We start from the raw sequence: 17,673 nt of genomic DNA on the forward strand, positions 1-17,673 counted from the left end.
GCGACTTTGAGCCAATCAAATATGTCATCGACGCAGCCTATCGCGACGCGGTGAAATGGTACGGGATGACTGGCTTCAACCGCAATCCTGACGCTCCCCTCAAGCACACTTTCAACTTCCCCTGCGAGCAACAGCCTGAAGGATCCGTCTACTGTGGTTACTACTGCGCGCACACTATTCAGCAGATGATCAATGCCTTCAAGCTGAAGGGGAAGAAGACCTTCGAAGAAGTGAGGATTTGGTTTCTGGCCAACGCCGAGTTACGGCACAACTCAAAAATTCTCGTGTACGAGATCCAGAAGGACATCGGCGAAATCCTCAACAAGGAGGTCCTCAAATCGAGCGGGGATTACTACGGTGGTGGGATTGTCGCCAAAAGTGGCTAAATTGTGTGGACTACTTTTATTTGTGGCTCATTCTTTGAAACACTTTGTATACATGCATGTGACTTGAATGTTTAACTCGTGGGAACTTTGTAATATATTTGATGCTATTTTGTTTCTTTGGTGTTGTATATTGTGCTGCTGTTATTATACGTGTTGTGTTGTATTCCTGCTATTTCTGTGCTACATGAATATTTATTTTTATAAATAATTCATTTATTTTTTTCGGGAAAAGATAGTACCAGTGGCGGTTATAAACCACCGCCACTGAACATATAGCCGTGGCGGTTAGACACCACCGCCACTGGAAAAGGTTCTAGTGGCGGTGGCCACAGACCGCCACTGGAAATGTCCAGTGGCGGGTACTTCGCCCGCCACTTCTGTACTCCACGTACTTTTCAGGTGGTGCCGGAGGAATTTATAGTGGCAGTTTGTAAGTCTTCGGTGGCAGGTATTTTACCAGCCATTGGTGATCTCGGTGCAGCAGTGGCAGGTATTTTACCCGCCACCGGTGCTAAAACCTCCAGTGACGCAGAGTTGGTGGCGGGCGTGATCACTGCCACCAACCCCATTTTTTGACCGCCACTAGAGGGGTTTTCTGGAGTAGTGTTTTGAAGAACTACTGTAGCATCGAGCATCTGAGGGGCAAATAAAGGAGATAGGGACGTGTTGCTTGCCTCCGGCCGGCCGCAGGCCGAGATTCGATGGCGCCTAGGGCACAGGAGGCAGGAGGGGGGTTTTTTTACCGAGGGTGTGTTCTGATTTCTGAAGTCCTGCACCTTTTCAACGTCCTAGGAGCTAAAAACGTTCCACACAGCTCCTTCTTTCCCAGCCCATTAACCTAAGTCGGCCCAGCCAGTTCTGTGTTGAGCCTGTTCGCAGGGGGCGGAGACCGGGTCGGGGCTGCGATATTCTCAAAAAAAAATGCAATGGGGGCTGCGATTGATCTGGCGGGAGATCTGGGATGCGGCCGCCAGACCACTGCTGGCTGCTGGATGGGCGGAGCTCGTGGGCTGCGTGCCATTAGGAGGAGGCCGGAACAGGACGTGGCAGCAATGGCGGCTGGGGGAGCGGCTCGTCCGGATCGGGTGGAGTGGCTACTAAGGAGATGGAGGCGGTTGCAAGTAATGGCCTCCCGGCAGCTAGGGTTCCAACCTCTTCCTGCCTTATTTATTTTGTTTGAGATTCCCATCTTTTTTCTGCATGCAGCGTCACGACCTGTATGTGAGACCTTTTGATAAGGAATCTACGATACCAATTTCATGTCATATAAGTCCCAGTTAAGTGGATCTTCAGTAAATAAGTGGATCTTCTCTGCCAGATCAGTGTGCATCTTCCTGCGACCAATACAAAAATTGGTGGGTCTTCAGCAACGAAGGGATCCATACATCCGTGAATGAACTGACGGTTTCTCTCTCTTTAATTTATCTCTGTTCATAGCATGATCAACAGGTCAATTAATGGGTGGCGGTACATCTTCCTTTTAGCTTAGTTGTTCATGGTATGAACTTGATTGAATTATATATCCATGGAATCTGATGCATAAATAAATAGCAATTTGATTGATAGCCATGGAATCAGAATGTTAAACCAGTACAGTGGATTGATGGAGTATCTAGTTGGAAAACTAGATTCAAAATGAATCATTCATCAATGACAAACAGAAAGATTAATTCATTGAATTATCTATCATTAATTACAACTGGAATCCTTTGGTGCTGGTCTCTTTTTCGTAAAAGAACCACATGATTGAATTATCTACGAGCAATTGATTATCCAGCCACAAGCAATGCTCTTTTACTAGTATATTGACATGGAGGTCTCCTTTTCATTAGTTTGGTGAATTTGCAAGGTACTAAATTTGATTGATAAACAACTTGTTCTGTTAAATTTTAGTAGAATTGGTACTGTTTTTATACAGTTTCTGTTGTGCTAAAATAGAATCAGCAACGGCTAACACTTCAGCACCAGCGGCGGTGACGGCTACAACTTCAGCACTAGTGGCAACAACGGCAGAACTTCAGCAGAGGCGGCAAGGGGTGGTTTGGTTAAGATGTTTGTTTGTTTTTTCTGAAAAGAAGGATAACCCCTGGCCGCTGCATTGATTGATGCACAGAACCATATATATATTATTAAAAGTCTAGCGAAACCATCCCACGAAGCCGAACAAAATCGATCAACAAAAGAACAAAGAAAAATAAAATAAAAACTAGGCCAAATGCCTCACGAGAGTGACTCCAGCAGACTACCACTTACCGTCTAGTAAAAGGTCGACACGTCATGCAATACGAATACGCAAAATTTCATATGCAGAACTCATGGATATGGAAGATAAATCGTTATAAAGCACCATCCAGTTACAACATAATTTAACTAGACCACATCCAGGGGTCCATCACAGCGAATATTGTTTTCTGATAGTACCTAAGTTGTAGCTAGGAGAGAAAAGGTAACCATTTAGAATTTGGAGCCAAACGCTAAGCAGCTTAATTAGTTTGGAGCTAGGAGCGAAAAGCGAAGCAATATAGAGCTAGGCCAAGGACCGAAAAGCTAAGCATTGTAGCGGACTGGCATTACAAGAGATCTAACTAATCAGGTGATAACAATCCACCCCCGAAATATAAATATTCATCAGATGAAGTTGGGGGTGTTGAATAAGTAAGTGCCTGTCTAGTTTGGCACAATTCGTAGCTCGCCATGTGATCCTCCATTCATAGCACCCATAGTCTCAGTGGTACCAGCCTGTCCAAGCTGCTTTTTATCATCACCTTGAAACCTTCCAATGACCACCTGAACATCGGTGCAACAAAGTATAATCCATTAAGAGAAAGCACAAGGTCTTCCCTAGTAATACATGTATATTTCGTCAAACGATGCAAATTATCAAAATAAGAAAGAAGCACTGAATAATGTCCACGTGGAAAACTCAAACTACTGGTGCCCGAACTTATCTCTAATTTTATACCGGTACAATAATCCACTTGTAGTTTGTGTAATGTCATGTGGTAAAACACTCTTTTTCATGGTTTCTCAACACAGGATGCACAGAACCTTGTATTATTCCAATAAAGAGAGCAAGATACAGAAATATGGAAGCTATCAGATATCTGATATAATGAAATATCTTAATTAGCTGGACTTTTAGAAGCATGCTCATCAAGTGAAAGAGGGTGATTAACCTGAACAGGTGAAGCTGCAATCAGAGGTCCTGCGACTCCACCGCTTAAAAGACGGCCATCGGTGCAAGAAAGTATAATATTGAGTCCTCCTGTACCAGTGCTCACTCCATCTAATTCTATCGGCACATATGAGCCAGATAAAGAGAGAATCTCAAAACGACCCTGTACATCGAATGGAAAGAATTATGACATTATTCAGAATATATAGGAAGCAAATCCTGAGGCCAAATTGCAGCAATTCATTTGAAGAACTACAAAAGGTACATGCTTGCTTGTAACTTCATGTTCTAATTACCAATTCATCTTTCTTGCTAATTATGTTTGGGTTACAATCAAGCATAACTTGGTGCATCACACAGGATGGCACAGAATCATGCAAAACACCACCAATCGACACACTAATAGACCAACGAGCTATGAGGTGAGAATGCCTGAATTGATAGATTAATGAAAAATGTAAATGAATACATTAAAAAAAAGCATGAATGACTTAATGATATGTGGCATGCATGGTTTGCATGGCAATTGTATGTTGAGAGAAATCATGTAGTGGATCCAGTGCTCCTATTTAGATATAGAAGATTCTCAATCATGTTTCATATCGGAATACTATGATTAAATCTTGATAATCCAGAGATCATCATAAGAGTGGGACAGCTAGCTTACCTCTCCAACTTGGACTATGATAATCTGAGGATATAACCCAGTCATACCAGATCCTGATCCTGCCAAAAAAGAAAAAGAAATCCATTTCAAATTAAGCATATTTGAAAATGTGTCGTAACATTGGCAAACTGACGATGAACAAGACAAGCAAAAGAGAATATACCATGGTTGAATGAAATGCCTTTAACTCATCTATCTTGTCACTGTCAAGGTGATCCACCATGCTCTTAGCCAACTTAGACTCCAAGATCTGGTCGCCATCCAATTGATCTACCACATGGTTGTCCACCTTTTGCTTGCCGCAACGGAGACGGGCAGACCGACGCAACACCGACATGACGAAGAATGGATAGCGGAAGGATGAGGGGTGGAGCGAGGCTGGGAGGAGGACGGCGGCGCGAGGCGGCAGAGGACAGGGGGAGAAGAGGATAGGCGGCGGCGGATCCGGGAAGAAGAGTGGACGGGGGAAGGGAGATGGGGCAGCAAAGGGGAGAAGAAGGTTTTTATACCGCATTCCGAAAACCTAAAGCCCATTGGGTCCAAAATTTCCTTTCCAAGTAGGCCTAGAAATAACTCTTGGCAAACCGTGTCCTCTCTAAAATGCAAGCAAAATACTAAGTCCTCTTGTATGAGTGCTCAGTCTGTCTCTTTCTATTGGCAGATATGAGCCAGACAAAGAAAGAATGTCAAAACAACCCTGTACATCAAATGGAAAGAATTATGACATTATTCAGAAAGGAAGCAATCTTGAGGCCAAACTGCAACAATTTATTTGAAGATCTTGTAATGCCATGCTCTAATTACCACTCACATTTCATTTTTCTTGCTAATTATGTGTGTTCGATTGGAGCTGAGGTGAAATTTGAAAAGCATATCAGAAAAATAGGTATTTCAGGTGTATATATTTCAAGCTTAAACAATCGAGCGAACCTCGTATGTAATTGTTTGAGGAGAAAAAGAAGCTGATGCCCGAACTGTCACATTGGATACGGCACCTATGGCAGACATGATACAAACTGCCCATCCATTCCCAGAAAAGGACATGATTTTCTCTGCTGCATCCTGAAATCAGGGGTGTCTAGCTGTTAGCATTTTGAGATCGACACAAAGTCTGGTTGAACATAGAACTTATTTTAGACAGCTAGGGTGAGAAGCATAGAAAACCAATCAACAAGAGGATCAAACTGAAGGAAAACAAATAATATAAGAGGTTTTAAATAGACGTTAACCTTGGATACTACGAAGGGAAAAAGTGAAAGAAAAAAGAATTATCTGTTGCAGAGAGAGGCAACAAAGCAGCAGGATCATACTGGCCAGACCAAGATTAACTTATATTCAAAGTTTATAAAAATTCAAATAAAGAGATCATGGAAAAAATATAAGTAAATACCTGCTCACATGTGGTACTTAAGTACATATTTGCTCATCAAATAAAATGAAGGAACACTTATCATGTACACATAAAAGGAGGCTACGTTAATTCTCAATCGGATATTCCATATCAATCGGAATTCTATAACTCTTAAAGAGTGAATTCTATTTTTTACCCGTAGTTTGATCTTTTTGACACAAATTACCCCATTTAGCAGGAATTCTCCGATTTTACCCCATTTAGTGAAACATGTGCCTATTTTTACCCCATTGAATTTTTTGGGTTAACTATTGACTGACTGGGTGGTCGTCCTCGTGAGCTCGGATAGTTGTTAATCGCGGAGCAGCTTCCTGGCTAGACGGACAATGAGATCACATCAGTTGTTGATTCCGTCCATATATGCGCACATCACAGCAAACATTAGCGGACCATTTGCCTTTGCTGCGACCTTGCCATGCGTAATGGCCGGGAGGCCTTCGTGCCTGCCGGCGTCGCCGACACGGGGTTGGGGTGAGGGGGGGCTCTGGTATATCAGGCCACTGGAGGAGGGCCAGTATAGTGCTGTAGGAAAATACGTACGCCATCTTGAACCGTGAAAAAAAATCTGAGTGGGGTAAAAAATGGCACAAGTTTCACTAAATGGGTAAAATAAAAGAATTTCTGCTAAATGGGGATAATTTGTGTCAAAAAGATCAAACTAGGGGGTAACAAATGGAATTCGCTCATAATTAAATCTTGATAATTCACGCACATCATCATAAGTGACAATGTTACCTCACCAGCTTGGACTATGATAACCTGAGGATATAATCCAGTCACACCAGATCCTGCCCAAAAAAAAATCCATTTCAAATGAAGCATATTTGAAAAATGTGTCATAACTCATAACGCTGGCAAAATGACGAACTAACGCGCGCTAGCTGAGCCAAGCTATATGATCTGAATGCAATGGAATATTTTAGCATTTCAGGAATTGAACATGATTTCAACACTTATTACTCCATCCCCCAAATCTTAACCAAACAAACATCATAGAATTGTCAGGGCATAAAGGTAATTACCCAAAATATGCCATGCCCTACAACCTAAACAAGCAAGAAAGAACTACTACCTGTCGCTGGCACCTTCGGCCCCGTCCTGCCGGTGGAGCTCGGTGGCCGGCCCCTCTTCTTGACCCGCTGCTTCGAATTCCCTGATGGTGATGGCTGCAGCGGGGATGACAGCGCTGGGGGCACCAGCTGGGGATTCGCCAGGCCAGGGGGCAAGGCAGGGGCAGCACCAGCTGGCTGCGGTGCTGGCAAGATGGCCAGTGGCAGGCTATACTTGCGCGGATCAACGCTCGCGCTTTTGGCCGGCGCAGAGCAGGTCTGCAGCGGTGGCTCCGGAGGCTGCGCGGGGCTGTCGGCCGGGGCGCCGACGGTGGATTGCAACTGCAGCTCAGCCTTGGGCGGGCTCTTGTTCAAGTCTATACCTAGACCTAAACCCACGCCATATGTTGCTTCCGCCGACATGCTTCCTCGACCAGACACAAAGAACCTAAGAGACTCTGAGATCTAAGAGACTCTCTCAGATCTAGGGTGAAAATAAAGAGAAATAGGACTAGCCACAAAATGGAGAATGAAGAAAGCCAGAACATGGATATCTATTACTACATGCTAAAAGTACAACGGGCAACATATGTTCGTTGGGCTAGCACTAAACATAAAATTGGTTTCAGACCCACCTAGGCCCATTATGCTACATTTAGGACCGAGATATATTTGTTGGTTTGGCTAGCATTAAAAATCAAATTGGTCTAAGGCTCGCCTAGGTCTAATATGTTTCGCTCAAGAAAAAACCCTAGGTCCAATATGCTGCGGTTAGTGTTAAGTCTTGTGAACTCTCTAGCTAGAGAAACGAGAGGACCAAATATATAGTTGAACGGTTAATCCCCCACCCAAAAGAAATGAAAGCATATCGAAATTTAAAAGGAAGCAAGTCATTAGTACATATGCATATTCAGTTATTGACACTCCTAGAGAAATAGAAGAACCACAAGGAAACACCTCAACAATATCTTGTGAAGCTTCTCTTCGAAATTTCAAAACGTGAAGCAAGTGATTAATACATAGATTATGTATTCTTTCCCATACCTAAACAATTTGCTTCTCTCCCATTCTTATATGTTTGCTCGTGAATAATTATTATGCCTAGTAATCGTTTCTGTCCAGTGATGTTTGCATAAACGAAAATACTAAAAATATTGCTTTGTCTGTTACAAATTCCAAAATCAGTTTGTGTGATCTAGCTTTAACCGAGCATCGTTGTCGTTGCCTAGTCCCTGTAGAGAACCTCGACAAAAACTGCTATATTTGCTTTGATCAGAAGGCAAACCAATCGATCAGTGCAGAATAAATCAGCAATCACCGTTTGCATGTTGAGCCACTCCGTTCGCCTGTTGAACCAATCGTAATGGCTAGTCGAAATTAAAGGTTGAGTAAAATACACCACAGGTCCTAAAACTATCGAGGTGTGCCAAGTGAGTCCTAATTCTATCAAAGTGCATATTTGGATCCTAATTCTTTGTAAGTTGTTCACGTGTGGTCCTATTCAAGCTTGAACCGCTGCTGACCGGCCAGGTGGCAAGTTGACTACCACGCTGGCTAACTATTAGGGTCGCTAGAAATTGCAAATAGGCCCAACATTACAATTTTACTCATTCAACGGTCCTTTCCCCGATTATCCCTACCCCGCTCGTAGCAGAGGCGACACGGCGGAATATTCTAGGGTTTCCCCTCCGGCGAGCTTTGAAGGGGGCCGACGACACGGGCGGCTCAAGAAATGGGAAGAAGAAAGATAAGAAGGAGAGAAAATTTGCAAACTGCAGTCTCCGTTCTGTATAAGGGGGTTTCTGCACAATTCCAGACCATGGGCACAGCGGGAAAACTCCCGTCCAACGAACTTGGCCGACGTGGAAGCAGTCAACTTGCCACCTAGCCAGTCAGCAGCGGCTTGGGCTCGAATAGGACCACGTCTGAACAACCTACAAAGAATTAGGATCCAAATATGCACTTTGATAGAATTAGGACTCACTTGACACACCTCGAATAGTTTTAGCACATGCGGTGCATTTTACTCTACATAGAACTCCAGAGAAACGAGAGGAACCTCACGCACAAATTTCAGAAAGAGGTCTCGGTAGAAATCCAGAACTGGGTGCACACGCCCGTTCTCCCCTTCTCTGGAAATCAAGAACAGTTAATCCAACCAAGGAGGAGGCTTTTTAATTGGACAATCATGAGTTTGTTCACTGCAATGCATCATAGCACAGATATGATGTAGATATATACAGACACGCAAACCAGTATCTTTGGATTGGAAATCTGTCAAATAATCAGTAGTACTAATGGTGCATCGCGGGAGAGAGCGAGGACCATTGGATTGATCACCCTATGGGAGCTATGGCTGAAGAGGAATAGGCGAATTTTCCAGGACAAAGATCTCCCTCAGGACCGCCTGCTTCAGAAGAATTTTGATTCCGTGACTCTGTCCAGCTTTGGGGAATGGCTAGGCGAAGCCTTCCAATGCCGCCAGAGAAGTTTTTGGGTGCTAGGCCCTGGGCAGCTGCCCTTTTTTTTTGTTTGGCTGCCGCCAGAGTGTTGTGCTCCTTACATTGTACTGAAATCTGTTCGTCTTTTAAAAAAGTTTAGCATGTGTACAGTTTCCCAACAATTTTTCTGAACTGTGCAATCTACTTAATTTTTGTGCCATACTCAGGACGATCGATCGATTCCGATACTCAGCATCATGCCCAGTCTCCTCACCTCTGCTTCTTTCTGACTTCGTGTTTTCTTTCTTCTCTATCTTTCTTCCATTTTTTGTTGCAGTACTTCAGATGTACTGCATGCATGTAGTGTTTTCCTTTGCGTTTGTTCCAAAACCAACACTAACCTCACTGTGCACCCAACCATATCGTCGTGGCCCTAGGTGGGACTCGGAACTCGACTCGCGTGGCTGGCCACTGCGCTAGGCGCAGGTATTTGGCTCTTTTGAATTCGACTCTTCTATTCAATTCATTTTTTCTATCATAGGTCCATGAGGTACCGTGTTTCGATGATTTTTTGTACTGTGATTTTGTCTGCTATGAGCTCATGTATACGGTCTCGATATGACGAGTTACTTTAAATTAAGGTACATGTGACTTACCATCATGTACCCATGGTACATGACGAGGTACTAATTTTTGATAATTTTTTGTGATGTGAATTTTTTCTTGGTAAGGGACGTACAATTATGTGTTCATGTACACATTATTTACGGACGATGTACTAAGTTTTGATGAGTGGGTACTCGTCATGTACCTTAATTTATTTGTCGTGTACCTTGATGTACCCGTCATAATCTGACACGTAACACAAATTGATAAAGTACTTATCAGGTACAAGAATGTACTCACAAACGAACCGGTACAATAGTTGGAAGAAAAATATGATCGCATGCGAAAAGGAGCCAGCCTGTCAAATGCAAAATGTTAGAGAGAAAATGAGAAAAAGGGAGGCACAAAAGAGAGAGAAACAAAAGGAGAAAAGTTGTGAACGGTCACATCAGAGAGAAGAGACAAGCAATGCTTGCTATCTTAATCATCTCTCATTAATTTAAGACACATTAAATGTGTGCTTCCATGTGCGAAATGAGTGACCGGTACGGTGGTGGTAGATACCCTCGGGGCTACATAGAGAACCTGCAAGGAACCTAAACGAACAGATCCTAGTGGCGGGCACGGCAGTCTTGGCTCCGAAAATTCACAGAGTAGCAAATCTCGTCAAACCAGGTCGACATCCGTCAGTGGAGCGAGCTTCTAGTGCTGAGATCAGTTGCCTTCACACACGATGCTGAAGAAATACTAAATACTACAGCTAAGTCTACCAAATCATGACGTGGGAGATTGATTAAAATGCACCGTTAGTCAATGAGTTTGAGTTGGCGGTGCAATCTAGTCCTTATACTCCGAAAATGTTCGTTTGAGTCATCGGACTAAAAAATACGATGCAATACGATCCTATACGACCGAAAGATACGTATTTTGCTGATGTGACGGCTTTCTGACGACAAGGCCCACAAACTGACAGATATTGGGTAAGGAATATTTTTACAGAAATCTCCCAAGAAACTGTCTCCTTCGAGCCAAATCCTATATAGTCGCGGCGGGCCTGCTTCCTAAATTTGCTCCCGTCTCATATGAATTGTCCAGATTTTTTTTGTCTAGCCCGCCGCTTCTTCTTCCTTGACACCCCACGTCTTCTCTCTGAGAAAGCTTTTATGGAGGACTGGAGGTCACGTCTTCTTCCCCTACTCCACTGTACTCGCCATGGGCTGCAGTTACGCCGTGGCCAACGTTGCCGGACTCAACAGGCACGGCCACGCTGTTGACCATCCCTGCGGCCACACGTTGTTTGCGCAACTGCCCTGCCGCACACCCGCATCGGAGGCATGCATCCGTCGGGTTCCCAACGGGCAGTGCGCGCGCCACACGCCGGAGAGGCGGAGACTGTGTTGAACACACCTCTGCCATCAGAATCTCCGTCTCCCGCGCACGACCTTTGCCTCCGCTCACACCACGACTCTTGGGTAACTCACTTAAGCAATTGGCTGTAGATAGCACGTAAACTGTCGGCTTCGGGGATAAGGGGGTATCCCGGGACCGCCTTCCCAGGAATGGTCTTTCCGTGAGCCCGGTGTCTGTTCTCTCCTTTCCCAGACCTGGAGCCGCAAGAATCCGCGTGGGCGCCTGGTCTGATCCCGGGGAGAGAACATGTCACTGCTTACCTCAGCCGGTCCAAGGCTCCCACTTTAGCGCCCACGAGCCAGGACTGGTACGAATCTGCCCGTTCAGAGGCGTTCTTGGGACTGTCCTGCTGCGGTGTAACGCTCGTCGGCGAGGATTGCAGGCTGGGTGTGGCAGGTTCACTTTTACCTTTTGACTAGCCAACTTACATGTCGCACGTCTATCACCGTTTTGGCCCAGACAAGTCCGACTTCCCAGCGTTCCGTACCGGTACAGATCACTTTGGACAGAAGCCACACAGTAGGCGGACAGCTTCACATTCGACTTGTAGCGAGGATGTTCTTCTGTAGCAGCACGCATGCCGTGTGCCCTAGTTCGCCACTATGGTGTCCCCTTGAACTATAAAAAGAGGTCCATGGCTTCCACCCAAAAAAGGTTGGCATCAGGGTTAGTCCAGACATAGGGAGCTCAAGATAGGAGAAGGGTTGGGGTTCCGACCGCCGGAGAAGAGCACCGTCTGCTTCTTCCTCCTCCCCGGGCCGCCGTAGTTTAGGCTAGAGCTCGCCGCTCCGAGTGCTTCTTGTAACCTTTCCTTGATCCAGCCACCACCATCAATAAACACTCAAAACAGGATATAGGGTATTACACCTCCGGGTGGCCCAAACCTGGGTAAACAATTGGAGTCAAGGTACTACCGGTGAAGTTCGGGGCGCTTCTCGCGCCACTCTACGTAAACAAAAAAGGGGGTGCTTGCACTCACGGTGTCCATGCCCGCACACGCGACATGAACTTATTCAAGCAGTGATTTATCTAGTAAGACGAGGAGAATGTCATGAATTAGTTTTTCTTGGATGAGAATTAGTAGATGGTCATTGGGCCGCCTTTCCCGACATCCTGTGCAGGACGACGATCGAAAGGCTCCTGCTGCCTCCGTCGCTCGGCTCCTCCATCCACTCCCGCCTCGTCGACGATGATGAAGACCGGCTCCTGCTGCCTCTGCCTCCACCGCTCGGCCGCTGTCCAACGCGTGGTACGCTACGCCGGCACGTAGGCGGAACTGGATGGGACACGGCATGGGTGGAATTGCGGCAGCGTGGGCAGGGGTGGCTGAGGGGCTGCCGGAGCGGCGGCACAGGGAGGGGGTAGGCAGACGCGGTTGGTCAAGGCGCGGGCGGGCATGGGCGTGTTCTGTTTACCGTTTGTGGGCCAAGTATGTCAGAGAACTGTTACGTCAGCAAAATACATATCTCTATGTCGTAAATGATCGTATTGCAGCGTATTTTTTAGTTCGATGATCCAGACGAGCGTTTTTAGAGTATAATGACTAGATTGCACGGCCAACTCAAGTTCAAGGACTAACAGTGCATTTTACTCATTCCAGGGGCAAGTCAAGTTCATGAGTAACGGTGTATTTCACTCTGGTAGATTTCCATGAAGTGAGAAGTGCACACCCTCGATACCATTCATGAGGGCGATGTCGATACGGATCCGTGAGGTAAATCAACCCTACCCGTACGAGCCACGAGAAGCTGGCCTTAAACCAGAGAAAAGGGAAAAAAATATTCCCAGTCCAAATCTGAACCTGGATGGAACGAACTGAATGAATATAGACAGCCCAAGCTAAAAAGAACCCGATATAGCCAGCCCAGCAAAAAGAAAAGACAGCCCAGCTAGGCCAGCCAAAAAATCAAACTTATTCCGTGGGCATTATTGGGCTGGCAGTGGCAATCAACAATTGATGGGCAGCAAAACCCACGCACATTACCTCTCCGCATCGATTTGCCATCGATCCCCAAATCCATTATCCATCCGGAGTTCCGGACCCCGATTCACCTCGCCGCCCGGCGCACTTCACCCCCCGGCGCATCCCGTCCTCCGTCGTGCATTCCCTCCCTTGCTCGCCGCGCGGAATCAGTTGCGCGATGCAAGTGTCAATCTGTTCTCATCTGCTCACGTTTTACCACCTCCTGATTTGCCTTACAACATCGAGGTTTCGTCAAATCGGGACCCTTCTGCTGCATTCTTATGTGGACAACACAGCCAACCAGGTAAAGTTTATACTGATTTTTCAGCACTTAATATATATTTTCCCCCATGAAAATACATACTGGTCTGTATTATCACTATTATTATCATCATTGAACCTGAGAAAATAAAATTGTACTTTCTGTTTGTTGCCGATCGATGTGGGGCATTACGATTGAGCCTTGCACGAGACCTTACTAGTTTCTTACTGAGCATTTTGCATTTACTTTTTGGTATCGAACTGCAAGCATGAGCCTGAAGAGGGTGCAGAGAGCCCTAAATAGAAGAAACAAAGTGTGTTCTCGAGGTCTTTTGAATGCACAAGCTTGTTTATAAAGTGGCTGGAAGCAGAGGCCCACAGTAAGTCATTCTGACTTTGGCCAGTTTGGTTAGAAGTCATCGTAATGGCTAGAGGGTTGGTGCTTCTAATCATTTCTCATCCTCTTATAAGGCATATGATGGTTAGTTCAGCTCACTTTATCAGATCGAGGTGTTTATCCCACCGAAACAACGTGCCAATGGGAAGGATTTTATAATTTAAACTATAATTTTCTATTTGCAGTATTAAGAATAGTTTACGTTGTATTTGTCCAGAAGATAAGATTATTAATGACCTCACGTGGGGAAGTGAAGCATAGAAACAAGGGTAGCAGACTTGATTGCAGAGCTTTAAGCTGTCACTTGTAAAATCAAGAAGGTATGGTGGTCAATTTCTCTTAATTTTGGTGGGAATCTTGTTGGTATGAACTTTTATGATGGATATGAAGAAACTCTTTTCCTGCCAAAGAGTAAGATTGTCAGCTTTTTAAAGAGAAAGATGGGTGTCCCACTGGCCACTACCATCGGAAAGGTATTTATTTTCTGTTTTATGTCTCAATTCTAATTGGGTTGGCATACACTTATTCCACTAATCCACTAACTTACATTGAAACAATCATGTTGGCTGACAGAGGATTGAATCATCCTGAGGACATACAAGGAGGGTGGAAGGAAAATATGTATTCTGTATTCTTTCTTTTTCTCAATGCATCTTGTTTGTGGTAGCACATCTTGTTTATTCGACTTCGAACTTACATTGAAAAAAAAATCAGATAACAGGTGGTCCGTACGTGCCTGACACACATTGGTATCACTGTATACTTGAGGTGGATAGGTGGGCCATGCCCAACCTTACTGGAAGGACTCTCCAATAGACATCACTCATGTTGTTGGAGTAGAATTGTGTATCATTGTCCTCCTTGTTCTGCCTATCTAAGCAAGAATCTGATGGACTTGTAGTTCCGGGTTTATTGTATTGTGTTGTCTAGCAAGTATTTGACAGATCTGTATAGAATACATGCAAGTTAGACTGGTCTTAGCGTTTTTTTTGTTGGAAACGTGAGCTTTATTACTTTTAATTTTTATTGGCTTGACTGTTGTCTTTTTTTTTGTTGGAAACGTGTACTTTATTATTAATCTAAAACACCAAATTTGTCAACTGAGATATATTTTCTCTTGCAAGAGATCCAGTTCTTATGAAACAATGCCGACAACATGCATATTCTTCACTGTTACTTATCTTAGTTGGAAGCTTTGAGGGCAAGCGTCTAGGGTGGGCATATGCAGTATAGTATATACATAGTGCGGTCACCTGAATATTGATCTTTAATATTAGGCGGATCACACTTTGTCCAGACTGCACCACACATGTGTTGTTTCCTACCAGCACCATAATTTTTTGTTCTTCATATTAGCTTTTCATACCTACCTATGTTGGAAGTGTTAATATATAATTTTTGTAAACCTTGCAGCTGGCTCTGTTGGCCTCGGTGAACAGAGATCCCCTCTTGGTAGTATATCTAGTGTTGAGCCACATTCCACAAGGAATCCAGGTAGAGCTACCTTGACACTCTCTAAGATATGTGCTCAATCTCATGCTTGTTTTCAACCACATGCGACTATTGATCTTTTTTTTATTGGCATAGTTGGTGCCTCGTCCAGACAAAACAATATCTAAAACTATCAAAGGCAAGTCAAATTATTTATTATTGCATAGCAGTCTTTAGTTTATGGATATGTATCTAAATCAGTGGCACCCTGTGCAGACTCTATTTTAACATGGGTACAGAAATCCATTTTTTCCCTTGCTTGCATAGAGTACATCTTTCATCATTTAAGTACAGATTACCTTTCCTGTGTCTGTGTGTTCCCAGGCCTTTTTATTCAATATACCAGATTGATCATTTTGTTCTTCCTTTTCTTTTGCATAGCCATCACCTCTGGATTTTAAAGCCAGCCCCATACTGTACATCGGTGTAGTAAAGAACTGAAATCTCCCGATACCTCTCTTTGTGTTCAAATTTCATGACTGCAACTTGTGTTTAGCTCTGTTGCTAAAGTTGAGCATCAACTTTTCATAGCATGCTAAAATTTCGGAACTTGAGATCCCTGTAAAATTGCTAGCACATTGTCATCTATGATATTAGATCATTACATATTCACAATAGTCTAGGCTTGCTGGAATTTGATCATTACAACAGCATGGTGTTATAAGTTGTTAACTGTTGGTATCATGCAGCCTTTCTGTGTGGTGCTGGTCGTTATCATGAGGAAATCTCTCTGTTTGCGGCTTTGCTTATCCCTTATCCTTATTTTCATGGACAGTATTCAAACATGGGAGATACAACATTCAGATTCTGTGCGTTATCAGCTTGATATCATTATACTGATGATTACTGAAACAGCTTCACCTGTTTATCTGAGAGCTCGAGGTGATTCGCTTAATTGAATGGCTAAACTTAGTGTGTTATGTAACACTGAAGTAATGCAGGGGGCTTTGCGGACTTGCTTACAAGGGAAGAAATGTGTTGCTTGCGCCATATTGCCATCTGAATTTATTGTAAGGTGCCACCGCGCTCTGGGGGACAATGTCCTTGTCCTCTGCTGTTAGTGCATCTATGTAGGGATTGGTGCACTCGTTGTTGGTCAACACAGACCTCTTCTATTTTCTTCTATCTTTATATTTGTTGCATTTTGTCAAATAGTTCTTGGTATGCAGTTAACTCAGCACTGAACGTGCATTGTGGATTGTTAAGAAATAAAGGATGTATATTCTCAAATTCTGTGTTGTCTGGACAAGCAAAGGTAGAAATGCTCCTTTTCTCAATTCTTTTCAACACTTGTGCAGATAATTCAGTTCCATAATAGGTTTTTACTACTAGTATGTTTTGAATAAATTCTAGACCGTGTTTCTTAATTAATTGGAAGGAAAACATGCTTATTCTGTTCCATCCAGACTCCTAGAAGCCACTTGAGAACAACAAAAGATAAGCTTATTTAAGTTAAATGCTAAATGAGTTTAAATACTTGACTCCTGTTTGGACAGATAAAGGATGTCAATGACCAACTGCAATGCTCTTCTTATATTACTGTGATTGTCACTAGAGTTATCGTTATGACCTCTTTATAGCTATTTCATAAATATTCAGAGCTAATTTTCACTTCATGTCAATTTCTTTACTGAGTTGGTATATCCCCTGGTATGATCATGACTACTTTGAGTACGGATAAAAAAAAATCTAATGCAAAGCATAATCTTGACTGGTCCATCTTAAAAAATAATCTTTTCATAAAACTTTGGAAGCATACAAATGACTTGACATTACAATTACATGTGTGGTTTTTTTTCCCAGATGCTGTACATTTTGAAGCTTCATCTCAAGAGCATGTAAAACCATTTCACCACACTCCACCGTTGAGACTTGTCTTGCACGTGCATGATTTCTAGTCTATTGCTAACCGAAATTGAGAAGTTCTGGTTTTCTTTGTCAAAATTCTAGACAGTGCGGGGCTTAATCCCAAATGGCAAATGTGTTCAAGCCTGCCAGGATTCCAATTATTTGTCTTTGATCTCTCCCGAGGATACACTAAGAAGACAGCTGGGCCTGCCCCCTTTCGATCGGTTTGACGGTTGCGCTATCCCCAAAACTGGTTAGCTAGGCTGATCCTAGGCTCTAGCACGTCATTCTATTTCTTGAGTTGGAGACATGGAACAGTGCTTCCGTAAGGGTTTGTCGCTTCACTCTCTTAACCTTGGATCTTGGCCATGTGGGCGTCAAGACCATAACCTAATCCCAGTAGGAGTAGCACTGCTGTGGCAACCTTTACAAGGTTAACCGGAGCATAAGTACAAAAAAACAGCCCCATGGTGATCTAGCCAAGACGGCTAGGTCACATTGGATTTTCTGCTGGTCCTCGAACCCATTTTGTTTCTGCTGCTTATTCTCTCATCAGTAAGACAATGTT

At 43.8% G+C, this 17,673-nt stretch overlaps 2 protein-coding genes across 19 annotated transcripts; one reads left to right on the plus strand and one right to left on the minus strand.

Moving 5' to 3' along the window:
* Positions 1–2,691: 2,691 nt before the first annotated feature.
* Positions 2,692–4,523, minus strand: LOC104582117 (AT-hook motif nuclear-localized protein 2). Its single transcript, XM_024457975.1, has 4 exons — positions 4,392–4,523; positions 4,229–4,287; positions 3,563–3,724; positions 2,692–3,173 (listed from the first exon to the last, which is right to left on the minus strand). Exons 2-4 carry the CDS (start codon positions 4,271–4,273, stop codon positions 3,054–3,056), a joined length of 327 nt encoding a protein of 108 aa, XP_024313743.1. The 5' UTR covers positions 4,274–4,287; positions 4,392–4,523; the 3' UTR covers positions 2,692–3,053.
* Positions 4,524–13,114: 8,591 nt separating this feature from the next.
* On the plus strand, positions 13,115–16,534 carry LOC104581402. Of its 18 annotated transcripts, none has more exons than XM_024457710.1 (4): positions 13,115–13,412; positions 15,180–15,260; positions 15,354–15,396; positions 16,199–16,534. In XM_024457710.1, the coding sequence occupies exons 1-4, from the start codon at positions 13,287–13,289 to the stop codon at positions 16,258–16,260; spliced, it is 312 nt and encodes a 103-aa protein (XP_024313478.1). In that variant the 5' UTR covers positions 13,115–13,286; the 3' UTR covers positions 16,261–16,534. The 18 variants fall into 18 exon arrangements, 2 of the variants coding, with proteins under 2 accessions (XP_024313478.1, XP_010227204.1); XM_010228902.2 differs by having other exon boundaries at positions 13,118–13,412; positions 16,033–16,534; XR_002962360.1 differs by lacking the exon at positions 15,354–15,396 and adding an exon at positions 14,340–14,387 and having other exon boundaries at positions 13,121–14,239.
* The last annotated feature ends 1,139 nt before the right edge of the window (positions 16,535–17,673 follow it).

This window comes from Brachypodium distachyon, chromosome 1, assembly GCF_000005505.3.
Source record: "Brachypodium distachyon strain Bd21 chromosome 1, Brachypodium_distachyon_v3.0, whole genome shotgun sequence".
Lineage (NCBI taxonomy): Eukaryota > Viridiplantae > Streptophyta > Magnoliopsida > Poales > Poaceae > Brachypodium > Brachypodium distachyon.

What these genes read in the sequence shown, in the direction of transcription:
- LOC104582117 (XM_024457975.1), bottom strand. Translation starts at nt 4,273, where the DNA reads ATGACTGGGTTATATCCTCAGATTATCATAGTCCAAGTTGGAGAG. An exon ending in TCATAGTCCAAGTTGGAGAG is followed by an intron (nt 3,725 to 4,228) that starts GTAAGCTAGCTG and finishes TTCGATGTACAG; the next exon opens with GGTCGTTTTGAGATTCTCTC. An exon ending in TTGCAGCTTCACCTGTTCAG is followed by an intron (nt 3,174 to 3,562) that starts GTTAATCACCCT and finishes ACCGATGTTCAG; the next exon opens with GTGGTCATTGGAAGGTTTCA.
- LOC104581402 (XM_010228902.2), top strand. Translation starts at nt 13,287, where the DNA reads ATGCAAGTGTCAATCTGTTCTCATCTGCTCACGTTTTACCACCTCCTG. An exon ending in ACATTCCACAAGGAATCCAG is followed by an intron (nt 15,261 to 15,353) that starts GTAGAGCTACCT and finishes TTATTGGCATAG; the next exon opens with TTGGTGCCTCGTCCAGACAA. An exon ending in AATATCTAAAACTATCAAAG is followed by an intron (nt 15,397 to 16,032) that starts GCAAGTCAAATT and finishes TTTCATGGACAG; the next exon opens with TATTCAAACATGGGAGATAC.